Source organism: Pteronotus mesoamericanus, unplaced genomic scaffold (assembly GCF_021234165.1).
Source record: "Pteronotus mesoamericanus isolate MK-2021 breed Mesoamerican mustached bat unplaced genomic scaffold, CSHL_Meso_final contig_25, whole genome shotgun sequence".
In the NCBI taxonomy this organism is placed as follows: domain Eukaryota; kingdom Metazoa; phylum Chordata; class Mammalia; order Chiroptera; family Mormoopidae; genus Pteronotus; species Pteronotus mesoamericanus.
The window spans coordinates 6,643,315-6,659,813 of record NW_026555105.1 but is presented as its reverse complement, the minus strand read 5'-3'; the positions used below and the strand labels follow the sequence as shown (position 1 = coordinate 6,659,813).

At 40.9% G+C, this 16,499-nt stretch overlaps 1 protein-coding gene across 4 annotated transcripts in view; it reads right to left on the bottom strand.

Annotated features, from left to right (window-relative positions):
* Window positions 1-1,290: 1,290 nt before the first annotated feature.
* The window catches only part of ADNP (activity dependent neuroprotector homeobox), a 32,908-nt gene continuing 17,699 nt past the window's right edge, over window positions 1,291-16,499 (bottom strand). For 2 of the 4 annotated variants that reach the window (XM_054573600.1, XM_054573597.1), the window contains 3 exons: window positions 13,023-13,135; window positions 11,195-11,287; window positions 1,291-6,509 (listed from right to left, as the gene is read on the bottom strand). In XM_054573600.1, the coding sequence (XP_054429575.1) occupies window positions 3,399-6,509; window positions 11,195-11,287; window positions 13,023-13,130 (3,312 nt within the window). In that variant the 5' untranslated portion in view covers window positions 13,131-13,135 and the 3' untranslated portion in view covers window positions 1,291-3,398. Of the gene's footprint in view, window positions 6,510-8,530; window positions 8,727-11,194; window positions 11,288-13,022; window positions 13,136-14,901; window positions 15,563-16,499 lie in introns of those variants that run through there. The other 2 variants (XM_054573598.1, XM_054573599.1) reach the window with 2 other exon arrangements.

Genomic DNA, 16,499 nt, shown 5'->3' with positions numbered 1-16,499 from the left:
TGAATGTTGAAGTGGAGCCAGATGACGGGAAGTCCCAGGATGCAGAGAATTACCAAAGGGCGACCCTCCTTTGGTCTAAGTTTGGGTCCATTTTCAAGCTAATCCTCCAGCAATAGCCGGTAGAAAAATGCCTTGTTTTTACTTTCTAATATGGCTGTTGAGTGTTTATCTCAGCTGAAGTCGTTTTTTTCTAGAACACTGTATGGTGGCCAATTGATGGTTGAAATGCATCTCAGAGGGGTGGGAGCTGCCTTTTCATTCCCATCTTCTGGAGGTTTGTTTTCACAGGACACATTGGTGAAACATCTGCAACTCGTGGCAAATGAATGAGCAAACAGGGTGGTGGGTACGAAACGAGGGTCACAGTGGGTGGAAAAAGACCATTCCTGAGGGGTGGGGCAGAAAGCTCACCTGATGCTCTGCAAGCCCAACAGACTTAACGTCCTATCAAACGTGGTTGGTGGAGACTTCCCCTCACTCAGCCTAAGTGGTTCTCAAGCATTTGTGGCATAGAATCACGGAGAGATGATTTTGGGGCCCCATCTGGAGGGTGTGGTGCTGGCAGCCTATGGGGGAGGTAGAGGAAACACCCCCCTATGTGGCAATACACACTTGGCAAGAGCCATTTAAATGGCTTCTAGTGACGTGTTTCAGACGGGGGACTCCCTATCGTTGCTCTGTCGCTCTCAGACCTGGCACTCATTTGTTCTCTTCTGAAATGGTGCGTGGTTTTACAAATGGGCAGGCATTTGGATCAGACACCCAACTACTGGGCACAACAGGCACAGATCCTCTCCAGCTTGGATCTCAAGGGGGGACAAAGGGCTGTTTGATGGGGACCCTGTAACTGCTCAATGACAGGGAACCAAAGATGGGACAATGCTTTGATGGGCTGAAAAGGGAAAGAAACAAAGTGCTCGTCAGTCTGACTCTGCAATCGCGGCCAAAGGAAATTTGAAGGGCAACAAGTTCCCTGGAATTACGTTTTTCTGGTTAAAAAGAAAATGACAGAATTGCTCAAATTCCAGTTATATTCTCTAATTACCCAGCAGGTAGCAGTTTGCCACAGCTTTTATTTTCAGATTATTCCAAAAGCAAACAGTAGCCAACAACTTTTTAATAAAATGGCTTTTATTGAGACACTTTTAGGGCTTCTGCAACATTTTCAGTTGGTCTACTTCTTCGGTGGCGAACCTCTTTTCTGAATGCTGACAAGGTCCACCCTCACCACCTCAGCAAGGAAGCACTGACATCTGTTTCTGCTCCCATATTCACCAGGACCACCCCCCAACCCTGGGCTATTTTACTCATCTTTCATTAGTACTCCATGTAGCACTAAAAAGCCCAGGCCCAGTTCTTCCCACCTGTTAGAGCATTTTCAAAACAAATATGAGATGGCTTAAATTCAGCTGGCATTACTATCCTTCTCAATGCTGTTCCCCGCCCCCACCCCCATTTGGTATTTGGGGACATCCTGTTCTAAATATTAGCTGGTGTCCACAGGATTTACAACCCATGTAACAGAATTTAGCTCCAGGCCAAACCCGAATGCCCCAAAGATCCTTTTATGCTTTCTCCTGTTACTGGGTAGCATGGCATTTTAGGAGGATGTCGGTCAGATTTCTACTCTCAGGTAACAAAAGCATTAACAAGATGAATCTTTTGGAGTTAGAGAAATGATGGAAACTAGCCACTTCAGAACTCGGTTTAGGCCAATGTCCCTGCGTGATTGAATCCCATCATTATAATTGCTGAAGTGTTGGCTAATACTGCCTCCTTGTAACTTACTGTTCTTTAGTATGAGTTGGTCGTGGGAATCTTTGCATAGTAAATATACCAGCTCCTTCCATCTCGAAAGCCCTCCAAATGTGTGATCTCCAATTAAGAAAGCCTTTTTCTTAATATCACGATGGTCAAGAGAGTTATACAGAGTAGTTACCTCTTTAGTACAATTGTTCCCATAAGGTGAAAACTAACATTCACTTCATTTAGAAGAAAGGACACCAGGGCATTTAAGATTCTGCTTGCAAATTAATGTCAATTTATGTTTACATCCTTTTATCACCGAGACATTTACATATATAAGCAGGTTCTGCTCCTTAACAAAAGGGGAACTAAAAACCTCAAGGATGTTTATTTTAGCAGTTAAAAAGGAAAGAGACAAAACCAAAATAATGTGTTAACAGGTGCCACGAACGCATTCTTTATGCCAATGGCAGACCATGGTCTTCCACAGGTTTCCTCAGCAGCTATGGCTTCCATGTCTGATGAAAGAGAGCCATGGCATCAACTGGCACAAAACAGAATGATGGACACAGAACTGTAATGTGTAATAAAGCAAATATTTACATTAAGCACAATACAGCAATTTATTTAGATGCTTAAAATGAATACAAAGGGAAATAAAGATCACAAAATTATACATACTACAACAGTGTGTCATATATTAGATGGTATAAATGAATACACCAGGTGGTGTTTAACTAAAGATAAAACTAAATATCCAAAATGCAGCACTCATTGGTTTGCTGCTTCAACACAACGCACTTTCATACAGATCTAAAAGGTGTCAAAATTAGTAGCTGCAAAGTCAATTCTTGTATGTGATTTTAGCTTAAAAGATTTCAGAAAACAGATCCTGAAATACCGGTTTTTGTTTGTCAGCTGTAATGTCAAGAATATTCAGAACAAGAAAAATTCTATAATACAAGAGAGTCCAGATATATATCTTACGTGGCTGGCCTCTGTTGCAAGATTGTACAAGGTTATGTGCAAAAACTAAGTCTGTTCAAAAGTCCATACTAGCGTAGTTTCAAGCTTTTGCTAGGTAAACTAGATACAGCGTTTATTACACAGCAAGGGCAACACTAAAAAAAAAAACAAAAACCTATGATGGATACACAATAACAATATCATAAGCATCACTTGAATAGGTCTAAAAGACTGTACAAATATACATTTCAACTATTCAGAATGAATACATGAAAAAAATCAAATTTCCCCAAAGTCTACTATACACATCGAACTGGTAGCTTGTTTGTTGGCCCTTTGCTACCATGTGAATCAGGAAAACACTTCTTAAGGACATCCAACCAAACATTTTACAGAGGGAAAGAAATGTTGAGAAGGCAGATAAAATAAACCTTTGCTTTTCCTCATGTGCATACGTGAGCCACCAGCCTATTGGTTTTTCACATTAAGTTACTGTGTCACAGCAAGTTCTGAAGCAAGATCATGTGTCACAGAAATAACCATTGGGATTGCAGTGGCCACATGTCCTTACAGCCTAATGACCCAGCACTCAGAAGGCAGTACCAGTTAGGATACAGTTTTGCAGTCATACTCAAAGGAGAACCAAGTTCCAGGCTGCATGTCACTGAGGCCAGAGGACCTGGCACTTATGCCTGCTGGCTGCTCAGTTTAACTCCAGTTAAGCTGCCATGCATTGGCTCAGCCACTCCATCAGCCATGTTCTCAAACTGCTCCCCATCCTCACTGTCAATTGTGCTATTCTGCCACTCAATCTGTGGGTTGGATAAGCGCTCATCATTTTCAGAGGCATTCTTCCACTGTGACTGGTCCTTGGACCAAAACCCTTCAACTTTTCCATAGGAACTATTCTTCCACTTCAACTGCTCTCTGTCACCTTGCATGGTAGCCTTTTTTTTGGCAGCTGGCTTACTGCTCCTTGCATCTTCACTCTGGGAAGACTCATCAGACCAGGTTCCTGGTTTCATTTCACATGTGTTGTCCTCAAAGTCTGACACCTGCTGGGAACCAGGGCCACTCTCAGATGGAGAAGCACCATCTTTCCACTCAACAACATCATCCTGGTCAACCTCACTATCAGAAGCATCATGCATTAGTTTGGTTGGTTCCTCAGTCAAATGAATAGTTTCATATTTGGAACCATCTTCCTCTTTTTGGTCTAGCTTCTCCTCAGATTCGAAAGCATCCTCAGAAATTACCTTCGGTATGTGCTCCTCTGGATTATCATTAGAGATTTTAGGCTCAACTTCAAAAACAGGGTCAAAAGGGCTACCACTTCCATTGGATTCTTCTTCCAAATTTTCAAAACTGTCTGAGGAACTGTCCTCTTCCTTCCCAAGGTTGAGCTTCTTGTCAGCAGTTTTACTAGCATTGACTCTGGAATCCTTCTCATCATGATTTTCGAAGAGCCACTCAGCATCAAAATCCATCTCATGCTTAACTTTGTTTAATTCTTTCATGTTGAAGCCCAGCAATACACCAGGCTTGTATTTCTCACAGTCTCGGACACACTTCTTCCTCTTGTTACTAAAATGGGAAGCAATGTCACTCTTCCACAACCATAAACTGGCTGCCAGCTTCTCAATTTCTCGCCTGGTGGGATAGGGCTGTTTGTTGAAATACTTTGTTAGGAAGCTTTTCCTGGCTTCGTAGGAATCATCTTCATGACCCTTGGGGTCTAAAGCTAAAACAACAGGCTCCTCAGGCTTCTCTTCAAAGAAGCCAGGTGAATCGCTATCATCTTCTAACTTTCGCTTCTTCAGCAAGGGAAATTCCATTTGCTCGTAAGTGCGCTTCACAGGTGCTAGCCCCGGTGACTGATTGAGCCGAGATGGTGCATTTGTCTTATCCTGGCCATTCTGGGTCTTTCCCACACCCCTGCAGTGAACTAGATGCAGAGTGATAGTTGAGGCGGTCATGTTGCTGGTATATACACCAAGGCAATGGATACATTTGTAGGTGAGCTTTTTCTCCACTGGATGAACTGTCTGAATAACTTGGTGCCTCTCCCGTAAGTGATGAGCAAGTGCATCAGATATGGGTCCTTTTAGGATTGAAAAGCAAAGAGGGCAAAGGGTTTTTCCGACATCTTTTTTATAGGGCACCGCAGCTTGAGGTGAACTTTTAACGGGGATATCTGCTTTTTCCTGAACTTTTGGCTGTGGCTTTGGAGGGATTGGAGGGTTATTTTGGGCATGGTAAGCAACAGATTCAGCTGGGGCATCCCTCAGGTTGTATGTGGTTACGAGGAGATGAATGTTAGTGTGACTACCCTGCTGCAATGTCAAATCAAAACTCAAGGTAGAATCTGTTTTAGGTCCCATCTCCTCGTCAATGTGAACCATCCTCATGTGTGCTGCCATCTTTTCCACATCATTGAAAGTTGAACGGCAATATGGACAAGACAGACCATGAATTAACATATGGTTGAGAAGGGTATCTGTAGGCAAGTAGCGATTACAGTAGAGGCATTTGCTAGTAAAATTGTGTATTTTCATAATGTAGTTGGCTACAGCCGGGACTTTCTCAGCTTTATGTTCTTTTTCGAAGTGCACACTATAGACATTTTCAGGAAAAAGCTCGTTACAGATTGTACATATTTTCCACTTCTGGGTTGAGGAAGTATTGGCTGGGGGAGGGCCTGTGGCGGCAGCAGCAGGTTTGGAAGTGGACTGACCTAATACTCTGGATGCCTGTGGCTGGGGGAGGGAAGGAGACTTTAACTGGCCTGATGAGAGCGAAGAGGCATTAGCAGACTGCAGGGAGTATCTTGCCGGTGCCTGGGACCTCGGCTCTGACCCAAGCCCGTAAGCCCTTCCATTTCCACTTGGAAGCAGCTGCTTCACAGACTGAGACTGCTGAGGGATAGAAACTGGTGCGCTGCCACCTAGACCCAGTCTCATTGACTGACCAACGCCATAGCCCTGGCCTACAGATTTGACGCCATAATTGTTCTGCTGTAGGTGAACATTGGACATCATGTTGACTCCTGTAGAATTTAAGTTAGGCTTTGGTATTGAGAGTCGATTCACCATCTGCTGTGAAGGCAAAGACCGGACATTTCCAGAAGTAAGGGGACCAATTCTTGACTGGAGTCCCATGCCTTTCTTCTCTTGAGGTTTGGGAGCAATTAGCATCAGAGGTTTGGATCGGGGAACTACCACATTTGTGTGCCCAATCATGGCAGTGACCTGATAGCCTATGCGTTCATGATCTTCGATGACATGTTGTACCAAAGCTTCGTAGGACTTTGGCATGAAAAGGCATCGCTTGCAGTGAATACTACCCTCTTCCCGGGCATTTGAGCCTAAGGAGACAGCACCGTTGAGCGATTTTTCACCTGCCTTTGCTATGTAAGGTGCTGCCACATGCTGAAAATGTTCCCTGTAAATGTGCTTCCTAACTATTTCGTAAAGAGGATCTCGGTAAGTGCACTTCTTACAGTAATAAACAGCTTGCTCTACACTGTCAGCCTGCTTAGGTTTAAGGCCATCATTTTTGCTTTTATCTTTGAAAGTGCTGAGGCTGCTACTTGGTGCGCTGACGTTTGGAGCATGAAATATTTTAATGTGTGTTTCCAAAGTCTTTTTGTCTGCATTGAAGGTACAGTAGGGGCAATTAAGGAGAATCCTATTTTCAAAGTCTTCACTATGGACATTCCGGAAATGACTTTTGTAGGCAGAGAAGAATTTTGAAGAAAATGGACAAGCGCTGCAGCAAAAAGGTTTTGTCCGATAGTCCTAAAGAAAAGACAAAAACTGGAATCAGAATGCGATCCAGATAGGCATAACAGGTTCTACGTTTTTATCCAGACATTCTCTATTCTTAATAGACAGCTTATTTTTAGAACCGAAATTCTCTAAAGCTTGATTTTTTTCTTTTGCAAAATAAATTTATGAAATATACTCAAGCAAGAAAGCTGTTTTAAACTAAGTACTTTTGAGTCCTACAGTGTAAATAAACTCAATTCTAAGTTCTTCCTTAATGCTTAGAAAAGACCAGGGTCACATGTTCAGACTGATTTTAGACAAGCCAAAGACAATTTGCTTCGAGATAAACATTTTACAGTTAGAAATGACAAGATTAAACCATGTGTAATCACTTTCATTCTATGATTTGGTATGGCTTCAGATATAGTATATAGTAAAAATCAGAGCCCAGAGTGTTGTAGGGTAATTAGGCAATAAAATATAAATATATACCTTTTAGTCTTCCCATCATGGAGAAATTTTCATAGAAGAAAGGCCTATCCTTCAAAAATCTCACTTTTTCCTCTGATAGAAGCCCAATACAGTATTCAGTTTTCAATGCTGATAAAAAAACCTGATTTGGAAAGTAGGCTTTCTTCTATAAGCCATGTTGTTCCTTCCTAACCAAGAGCAGCTTTCACCTTTTCAAATAAGTAGTGAAGTCGACAGCTTCTTTGACTCAAATTAAGAGGTTAAATAAAGTGTCTTACAGGCTGTGAGGAGCCCATGGTGCTACAAAAAGCCAGAAGCACTGGTATCAAAGAGCAACTTTCCGAATTCTGCGAGTTAACACTTGTGTAGTTGGTCCTTTCATGAAGACAGGTGAGACACAAGGTTGGCCAGAGAATGGATTTTTCTCCCTAGAAACCTACTTTGTTTTAGATATTGGTTTCAATCAAAATGAAATACTGTGCTTTTCCTTAAATCTCAACCTTTCTTTAGTGTTAGAATGAGGCTCTGGGATTCATAAAACTGAGTAGTGTGTCCCACTTGGAAGCTTTTTTTATTCTAAGACTGTTGGTTAGTACCTCTTCCTGGGGAATTAATAAGATAGGACCAAATAATTATACTATCAAATTTCTGAGGAAGAATTAAAGGTACTAATTCCCTGACAAGCTATGTTCCAACAGATGAACAGATTAATAATCCAAAATTACAATAGCTACTGAAATAGGTAACGGTAAAGTTTGAACTGACAATCATTTCTCCCTGTGGAAAAGGAAATACTACCCATTAATTTCCTGTTTGTTGTATCTTCACCTCATGATACTTGTTGGTATTGCCAGTGCCTTTCACTTACAGTTTTTAACTCCAATTTGTAAAAATTTAAGTCACACCTCTCTGTCACTGCTATCTCAGAGCCACCAACCCCCCGTCCCCCACATGCTGGCATAGTCGACCCTCCCCAGAGGTGGCCAGCATCAACATAAATAACTTAAATGGGAGAAGGAGCTTAGCCCTCCCATCTCTAGAAAAAACAAGGATTGTACCACAGACATAGAAAAATTATGGATAACCTAGATGAAGAGAATGTTGGTGGGATTTTAGAAATAGAAGTGGTACTTTTTGGGGAGGTGGAGAATGCTGGCATACAATGGGCTTCAGAATTTTTAGTTAACAAAATGTCTACCTTTTAAACCTGAACTTTTAATCCAATGACAAAAAACACACAAAGTTCTTCTTAGTTTTCCCTACCACTTAAGAAGATACGAAATACAGTCATGCGTCGCTTTACCAACAGATATATGTCCTGAGAAATACATCATTAGGTGACTTCATTGTCGTGTGACCATCCCAGACCTAGATGGTCCAGCCTACTACACACCTGAGCTATATGGTATATAGCCTGTTGTTCTGGGCTACAAAAACCTGTATAACATGTTACTATAATAAATACTATAGACAATCATGAAACAATGGTTAAGTATTGTATATCTAAACATAGGAAACATACAGGAAAAATATGGTGTAAGAGATAAAAAATGGTACACCTATACATAGAGAGCACTTACCATGAATTGAGGTTGCAGGACTGGAAGTTGCTCTGGGTGACTCAGTGAGTGAGTGGTGAGTAAATGTGAAGGCCTAGGACATTCCTGTCTACTACTGTAGACTTTATAAACACTATACATGTAGACTACACTGAGTTCATTAAAAAAATCTTTTAATAAATTAGCATTGGCTTACTGTAAATTTTACTTTATAATTTCTTAAAATGTTTTGACTTTTTATAACTGCTTAAAGCATAAACACATTGGATAGCTGTATTAAACATTTTTTTTCTTTATATCCTTATTCTATAAGCTTTTTGCTGTTTTATAAAAAAAAACAAAACACCCCAACAAAAAAAACTTAGACACACACAATTAGCCTAGACCTACACAGGGTTGGCTGGAATCATCAATATCACTGTATTTCACCTCCAAATCTTGTCCCATTGGAAGGTCTGGTCTTCCAATGCCTGTGGCTGTCATCTCTGAATGATGCTGCTTTCTTCTGGCACACCTCCTGAAGGACCTGAGGATCTTCTTGAGGAGGTTTTACTCTTTTCAGAAATGTCCACGGTGGTTTTCTTTGGATTTTTTTTCATTACAGACTTGCTTGTAAGCAGATTCTGCACCATGAACATTTCTATTATGAGAACCTTCCTGTGTTGGGGTCCATGTTTTAAAACTTTTTAAAGAGCTTGCTGAAGTCTACAGAAGCTTTTCTGCTAAACCCTTCACCGTGAAGTTTCTTGGGGGTTCTTTTTCAGCTGCAGTTTCATTTTCTCTTGCCTTTTCTTCAGCTATGTGGTCCTGTTCCTGTCCTAATGACTTCTCATTAGTCACCTCCTCAGAAACCACCTCCAGGAGCTCTTCATTGCCACCCTCATCCAGACCCAGGTTCAAGTTGGTTGCCATCTTAACCACAGCCTGCTTGATTTTTGCAACCTCTTCATCCTTGGCAAATCCTTTGAAGTCATGGACAAACCTCTTGAGTGTCTTCTTCCAGATGCCTTCCATGCATTCCTAGGTGACATCACCCTAAGCAAGGTTCTTATATGCAGCCATAGATACTATAATCCAAGAATTTCATTGGTGTCTTCTCAGCGCAGCAATAGCCTTGGGCAAAGGTCATGGCTTTAAAAGCTGCTATGACTCCTTGATTCATTGGCTGGTTCAAAAAGGTGGTGTTTGGACACAGAAACACTAGTTTGATATTGGGGTGAAGATCACCAATAAAAGGAGGATGTCCAGGAGCATTACCAACAATAAGCAAAACGTTGAAAGACACGTTATTCTCCAAGTAGTACTTTTCCATTTTGCTGGTGTAGCAATTCTGGAGGGCATCTTGGAAGAGGAGCTGGGTCATCCGTGACTGCCACTGCTCCTGCAGTGCACTGGCACTGTGTGCTTACTGATATGGGTGAAGGCTCTGGGGTTCTCACGGTGCCATCACAAAGGCTTCCATCTGTAGCCTGCAACACTGCCCCCACGCAAAACTATTATCCTGTCCTTGAAAGCCTTGAAACCTGACACTGACTTGGTTTTCTTATGGACCGAAGCCCTTTCAGACATCCTTTTCTAGACTGGGGCGGTTTCATCCATATAGAATATTTGGGCTGGCAACTAATTTTCCTCTATAATCAGTTTTACCAAGAGTCTACAAAAATTCAGCTGCCCTCACACCAGCACTAGCAGACTTACCCCTCACTTTCACATTCTGTAACAAATAACGATTCATTCTTGAATCCTTCAAACCACCCAGAGCTGGCATTATACACAACACTGTAGTTGGGTCTAGCCTTTTCTTTCATCATCACAAACGTTTTGCTTTGGCTGTGGCTGTCATGGTACTGAGAGGTATATGCTTCTGTGTCTGGTCTTCAATCTAGGTCATTGTAAGTTTCTTCATGCCTGAAATAGGCCATTCTTGAATCTTTGTTAATCTTGTTGCCTTTAATGAAGCACTTAACAGCTCCTGTCACTTTGTTCTTCAAGACCGTAGCTATGGTGCAATGGGACGTGCCTCACTGCCGAGCAATAACCACCACTGGTTTTCTACCTTCGTAGTCCTTAATCGCTCTTAATTTCATTTCCAGGTCAATCTCTCGACACGGCCTCTCACTGTCAACATTAGCAGTGGATTTGGTATGCTCAGGGGTCATGATGAACAAAACAAACAAGATTAAATCAAGCACAAGAGAAATGATGCAATCAAGAGACATGGTAAATAGATACATGAAGCTGTTTCTGGCATAACACAGCATACTGTTTTACAGCAAACTTTAAAAAAAATGTTAAATAGAAAGAGTATATTCTCAAGAAATAATAAAAAGTGTAACAGTAAACATAAACCAATAATATAGTTTATCATCATCAAATATTATGTACTGTACATAACTGTGTTATACTTCTATACGACCGGCAATGGTTTGTTTATACCAGCATCACCACTAACACATGAGTAATGTGTGAACACTACTATCTTACAACAACTTCAACATCAGTAGGCAACAGGAATTTTTCAGTTCTATCCTCATCTTATGGGATCACCACTGTTCAGTCCATTATTGACAAAAAGGTCATTATGCGGCGCATGACTGTAATCAATTTTGACATTTACCACTTTAGGTCACCTACACATCACTATGAAAGGTCTAGAGCTGAAAGGAGTATACCTGTGCCACTTACCTGGTTTTTTGTAAGTGAAGGGTCCCATAGTCCTACATCCTCCCATGTAGTGTTTTTCAAATAAAAGTCATTAGGTTCAAACTGTTTAAAATCCTAGAAAACAGTGAAAGAAGTTTACAAAAACATAGTGGTATCAACTCTAGCCCAAACTTACTTTATACATCCTTTCTCTTAACCAGGGTTGGAGTGATATATGGGAAAATCAACCCCATCAAGAACTAAACTAGGAGTCATGAAGCTCTTAGGAAATACAAAAAGGCATACGGAAGGTGCACTGAACATTCTGTCACCCAACCACTCCCCTAATGGTCTGCCAGGCTTCCGAGGAAAATGCTAAAGTTCTCATTTAAAAAAACTTAGCCACATTTCAATAACCAAAATACCCTTCATTACAGTATTGTAACTCATTCATTAGTCACAGTATTAGAATGGAGTGTTTGCTTATAGCACTACAGGTGTGATATTTTGATATTGGGAGTGGGGTAAGGGGGATTGGACTGCGAAGAAAACTCAAGATATCTGAACCCTAAAAGGAAGAAAGAAAGCTATTCAAAGAAAATATTGCTAAATTTTATACTCCTATGTAAAAATGTTATGGCCTGCTTCTCCCAGGCTAGGAAGATTAAAAGTATTAGGGTATAATTCCCCTTGCTCCTAAAAGGTTCACAGTTAAGTGTGGGAAAATCAAGTACATGTAAATTCCAGGATATGTAATTGGTGTTAATAATGGGAGGGGGAAACATCATATGCAGGGTAGAAAAGGTACCTTATTATTTGCATTATTTATTCTTAGGAAGACGACCCCACTGAGTGTGAGGTGAATGGGCTGTCTCATCAGGCAGATCGACCTGCACTCAAGGGGCTGGAGAGGGAGTGGAGTGGACCTGTGCTGGGGACAACGTAACTAGAGAAGCTTCAGTCTACATGACAAATCCCTAGACTATTAGTGGGAATCAGGAAAAGAAAACCTGTTGAATAAAGGAAATTGCTTTTTTCTTTTCAATTCCTTCCAAACAACTGCTGAGTGCCTATTTTGTGCCTAGCACTATGCTAGGTGCTGGGGATACACGGGCGGACAAGGTTGTCCAGGTCCCTGACCAGCTGGAATTTAAAAGCTTGTGGGGGGGGGAAATGGCTTTAAACGTTTCTTTTCAATCAGAGGCTTTATTGACCAACTAACTGTAAGACCTGGAGCAATGAGATCTGGAAAAGGAGGAACCAATGCACTGGCTATCCCACAGGGCTGTAGAATAAAAGGCTAGAAAAACAGTTTGTAAAGTCCAAACTGCTACACAAGGGGAAGATAATAGTCTATGATGGGTCAAAAGGGCCAACAAATGCTCAAATCCTAGAGAGACAACAAACACCCAAATCACCATGCCTCAACAATCAGAAGGTCAACCAGAACATTCAGGTATGTCCGAGTGGGAACGGCTCTGGAGTCCCAAAGACAGACCCTGCCACCTGCTTAGCTGTGAGGTGGACCCATTTCCTTAGTTTCTTCATTTGTATATTGGAGATAAGATTTCTACATCCCTCCAGGGGTGTTTTAAGGATTTGAATTTAGAGACAATTTTAAAGCACCTAGTGAAAATGTTTGACATGTGTATGTCCTCAATGGTAACTGCTTTTGCCTCAGGATGCAAAGATGAAAAGCCCATTTTAGCGAGAAGGGATTAAGGTAGGCTAATTGAGAAAGCTCTGGTGAAGCTAATGCTGAGGTTCAAAATCAGAATCATACCTAAGAGTTCACCATCCTGGCTGCTGACACAAAGTAATGGATCAGAAGCTGAGTCATGTTAAAATTAAAAAATGGCATGCTACTTACTTCTATGTGTTCTTTACAGTATTCCAACCCAATGTCACTAAGTATTTTTTTCACAGTTTTCCGGGCTTTTCTTAAACTGCCAAGATTGTTGACAGGAAGTTGGAACATAGTTTCTATTGGAAAAAAAAATTTAAGTCAAGTCAAAAAACATGTACAACTTGTAATATTTACTAATTCCACTGATGGTAGGATCAAAAGCCCTGGCCCAGTCTGACAAAAAAAGGTAAGTAGGCAGCCTCATCTAGTATGTTCTGAACACTTACAGCAGGCAGGCAAAATTAAGTGCTCTCTGATCTTTTCTGTTTTTTAACATGACATTTTACGTTGTAGACTGACTATGAGTCTAACCTGGCACAATTCTGATTATACTTTTGGTGATGGGCGTCCAAAGGTGAGAATTAGGTTATTAATACCAGTGGATTTTTAAAAAAATCAAGTGTGAGTGCCTTCCCCCTTGTGGTGTCGAATCTCTCAAAATAGAAAAGGCTCACCATTTCAGCATCATTACCACATAATTTTGAGTGCCTCAGAAAAAAGCTTTTGTTGTCTGGGAATTGCCCTGCACATTGCTATGGTATTCTTAAAAAAAAATTCTTAAAAGTTTCTGTATACTACTCAAACAAAAGACACTAATAATTGTGTAGCTTGCCCCTCAGCCAACGCTGTACCTGGACAACAAAGGCACACACTCAGGGTCACGGAATGAAAACTGAGAATGGGAAAAGCTGGGCACTCAGTGTCAGAGCACACGATGGTAACTGCTCTATGACTTCAGGAAATTCTTTTGAAAAATGAAAAGCCTATATGTGTGTGAGGGAATTGAAAAATTATTTAAATGACATAACATCAAAAGAAAATTTAGATCCACTTCCCCAAGTTCCTTAAAAACAAAAGTTAAGATACTAAAATTAGTACAACTTGGGTGGTTGAGAATGTCTTCCAATGAGATCATGTTTCTTATACAGTAAAAATTTATCATCAATTTAATAATCTAAATCAATTTTGTAGGATATAAAGTAGTTCTAAAAACAAAAAACAAAGGCAAAAAACAAAAGCATGAAGAATTAAAACTTAATACATGTAAACCTGCTTTTCTAATTAATAAAGGCTGCTGTCAGTCTATAGCAACACGACCACTGCAAACCACAATCATCACGCCAACTCATCCAAAAGTAGTATGCTATCTCATTTATTATTCTAACCCAAAAGTCAATATTAACTATGAAAAATGGAACAAACAAAAATGGGTGAAGCCTACCAAAGCAGTAAGTCCTAGAAATTCTGAATCTGTTAGCAGAACTTAGAAGTCTCAAAATATTCTATATGAAGAACCAAAGTAGAGGCCAAAAGAGAAATGTTATTTCAATGAGAAAAACTTATCACCTGTCTCATCTTCAAGATGGAAGCCCTACTACGTATGAGCACAGCTGCGGCGTTCTCTGCACTCCTGTCACCTGATGGTCTGTGTGATACTTCAGCTAACAGCAGACTTAGGAGTCACTTCTGATACAATTTAATGTGCATTCAAGGCCAAATCTATACCTTAAGGAAATCTGATTGCTAAAGAGACATCTTGTTTTTCTAGTCCTTTCATAAATTCTCTGTGGGCAAAAAAACAGCAGTTCTTTTCGAACTTCCCAAGTTAATTCTACTTCACTTCAGAGTAGCGATGTGCCCAGAAGGCAGCCATTGCTGGTTTCCTCTGCTTCCTGGATAAGCACTCAACATCTCAGCAAAACAAATACACCAAGATCTGGAAATGCTGCCACCACTCAAGCCATCAGTCTACATAGAAAACATCCAAGGGAGGCAAACTGTAGCTCAGGATAAAGGAAAACCCATTCTCCAATGGATAACACCAGGCATTCTATGTGCTCACCCACAGCTAATGAGGTTGTTTGAAGACATCCAAAAGAAGTGCCTCACTGCATGGTAGGTATCCAACTTATCCACCTACAGTTATGAGAACATGGGTATGTTCGTTAAAAATGCCTTGTTACAAGAAACTTGTAATTTATATAAAGTGACATTTCTGCCGTAGAGTAAATCTCAAGTTTACTTACTTAGGCTGAATAAACAGGCTTATAAATAAAATAGTGATACTGTGTATTGGAAAACGCTGCATGAAAATGGTTCTTTGCTCTGATTAGTAATTAGGAGGAATCCAAGTTAAAGTTTACACTGAAAGATGCAGAGTATTCTGAGTGAAGATTATAATTGTCTTCATGACCTTTCTGTCATCTGCCCCTCTCCCCAGATGGAGGTGTCCTCTATGTATTTGCTCACAGCGGCCATTTTCCAAGATTTTGTTCACTTGGAGCTAGAGTAACACATCCTCAAAGCATTTACAATGGTTCTTCTGGTTTTTTCCTCCTCCTTTTTCCTTTAAATTAAACAATTTTTGCCCTGGCTGGTGTGGCTCAGTTAGTTGGGCATTGTCCTGCAGACTGAAGGTCACAGGTCTGGTCCCCAGTCGGGGTGCATTCAGGAAGCAACGGATTGATGTTTCTCTCCTTTTCCTTCTCCTGTCCCAACTCCCTCTCTGGATCAGTAAAAGGGAAAAGAAGAAAAAAAAAAAAAAAAAAAAAAGGGTGTGTGTGTGTGTGTATAAAAACACTTTTCTCAGTACACAGAACAGGTACCAAGTGCAGGCACATAAGCAAAGAAGGCTTTCCCCTACTCCTGTCCTCCTATCCATGCAGCCCCCCTTCCCAGGAGGGGGTCACGGTTACCATTTCTTGCGTATATGCCCTGAGCACACTCTGAATTTTTCTATGTCTATAACAACCAAAGGTTCCCTGAAAGAAAGCCTCCAACAACCTCTATCAGTTAATGTCAATTATTATGGGTGATTAGGAAAAAGAACTTAAAGGACCTATATACGGTTTTTCGGCCTCCTGCTTGCTGTTAAGAGAGAACCTCAAATCAACAGCTGGCTCCTGGGTTCATTAATGTTACCTATTTGATTTCTTTTTAAAATACTTTTACAAGAATTACCCCTGGCCGCCTCCTCACCCCTCAAAAGCCCTTTGAATTAGACATCTAAACGAGGTGCCCATACCTTAGTGGTTGAAGGGTAGGAACAGAGTAAATAGGAAATTCACTGCCTGAGATTAAGGACAGTTTCCTCTCTTTTGACTAACAGAGAGCTAAAAACAGTGTTTACAGTCAGTACTCTTAGGGAGGTAGATGTCTTACAATATAAAATCTGTGTGGAGATGGGCTTTGAAAGGAACGCAGAGATGGGCATACGGCCCCTCCAGTTTTGTCCTCGGTGGCTCGAGCTGCCTTGACCACCAGGATGGCCATTCTCACAGGGTCAGCACCACTATCCCCATACCAAGGAGCACTCCCTCTAGCCACACCATAAACCTCTCAGCTCATGACATGAAAAAGGAAAACTATCCAATTTAATGGAATGGTACCACCGTTCTTCAATCATTTTCAGAGCACCTACACTTTGCCAGTCAATGTACT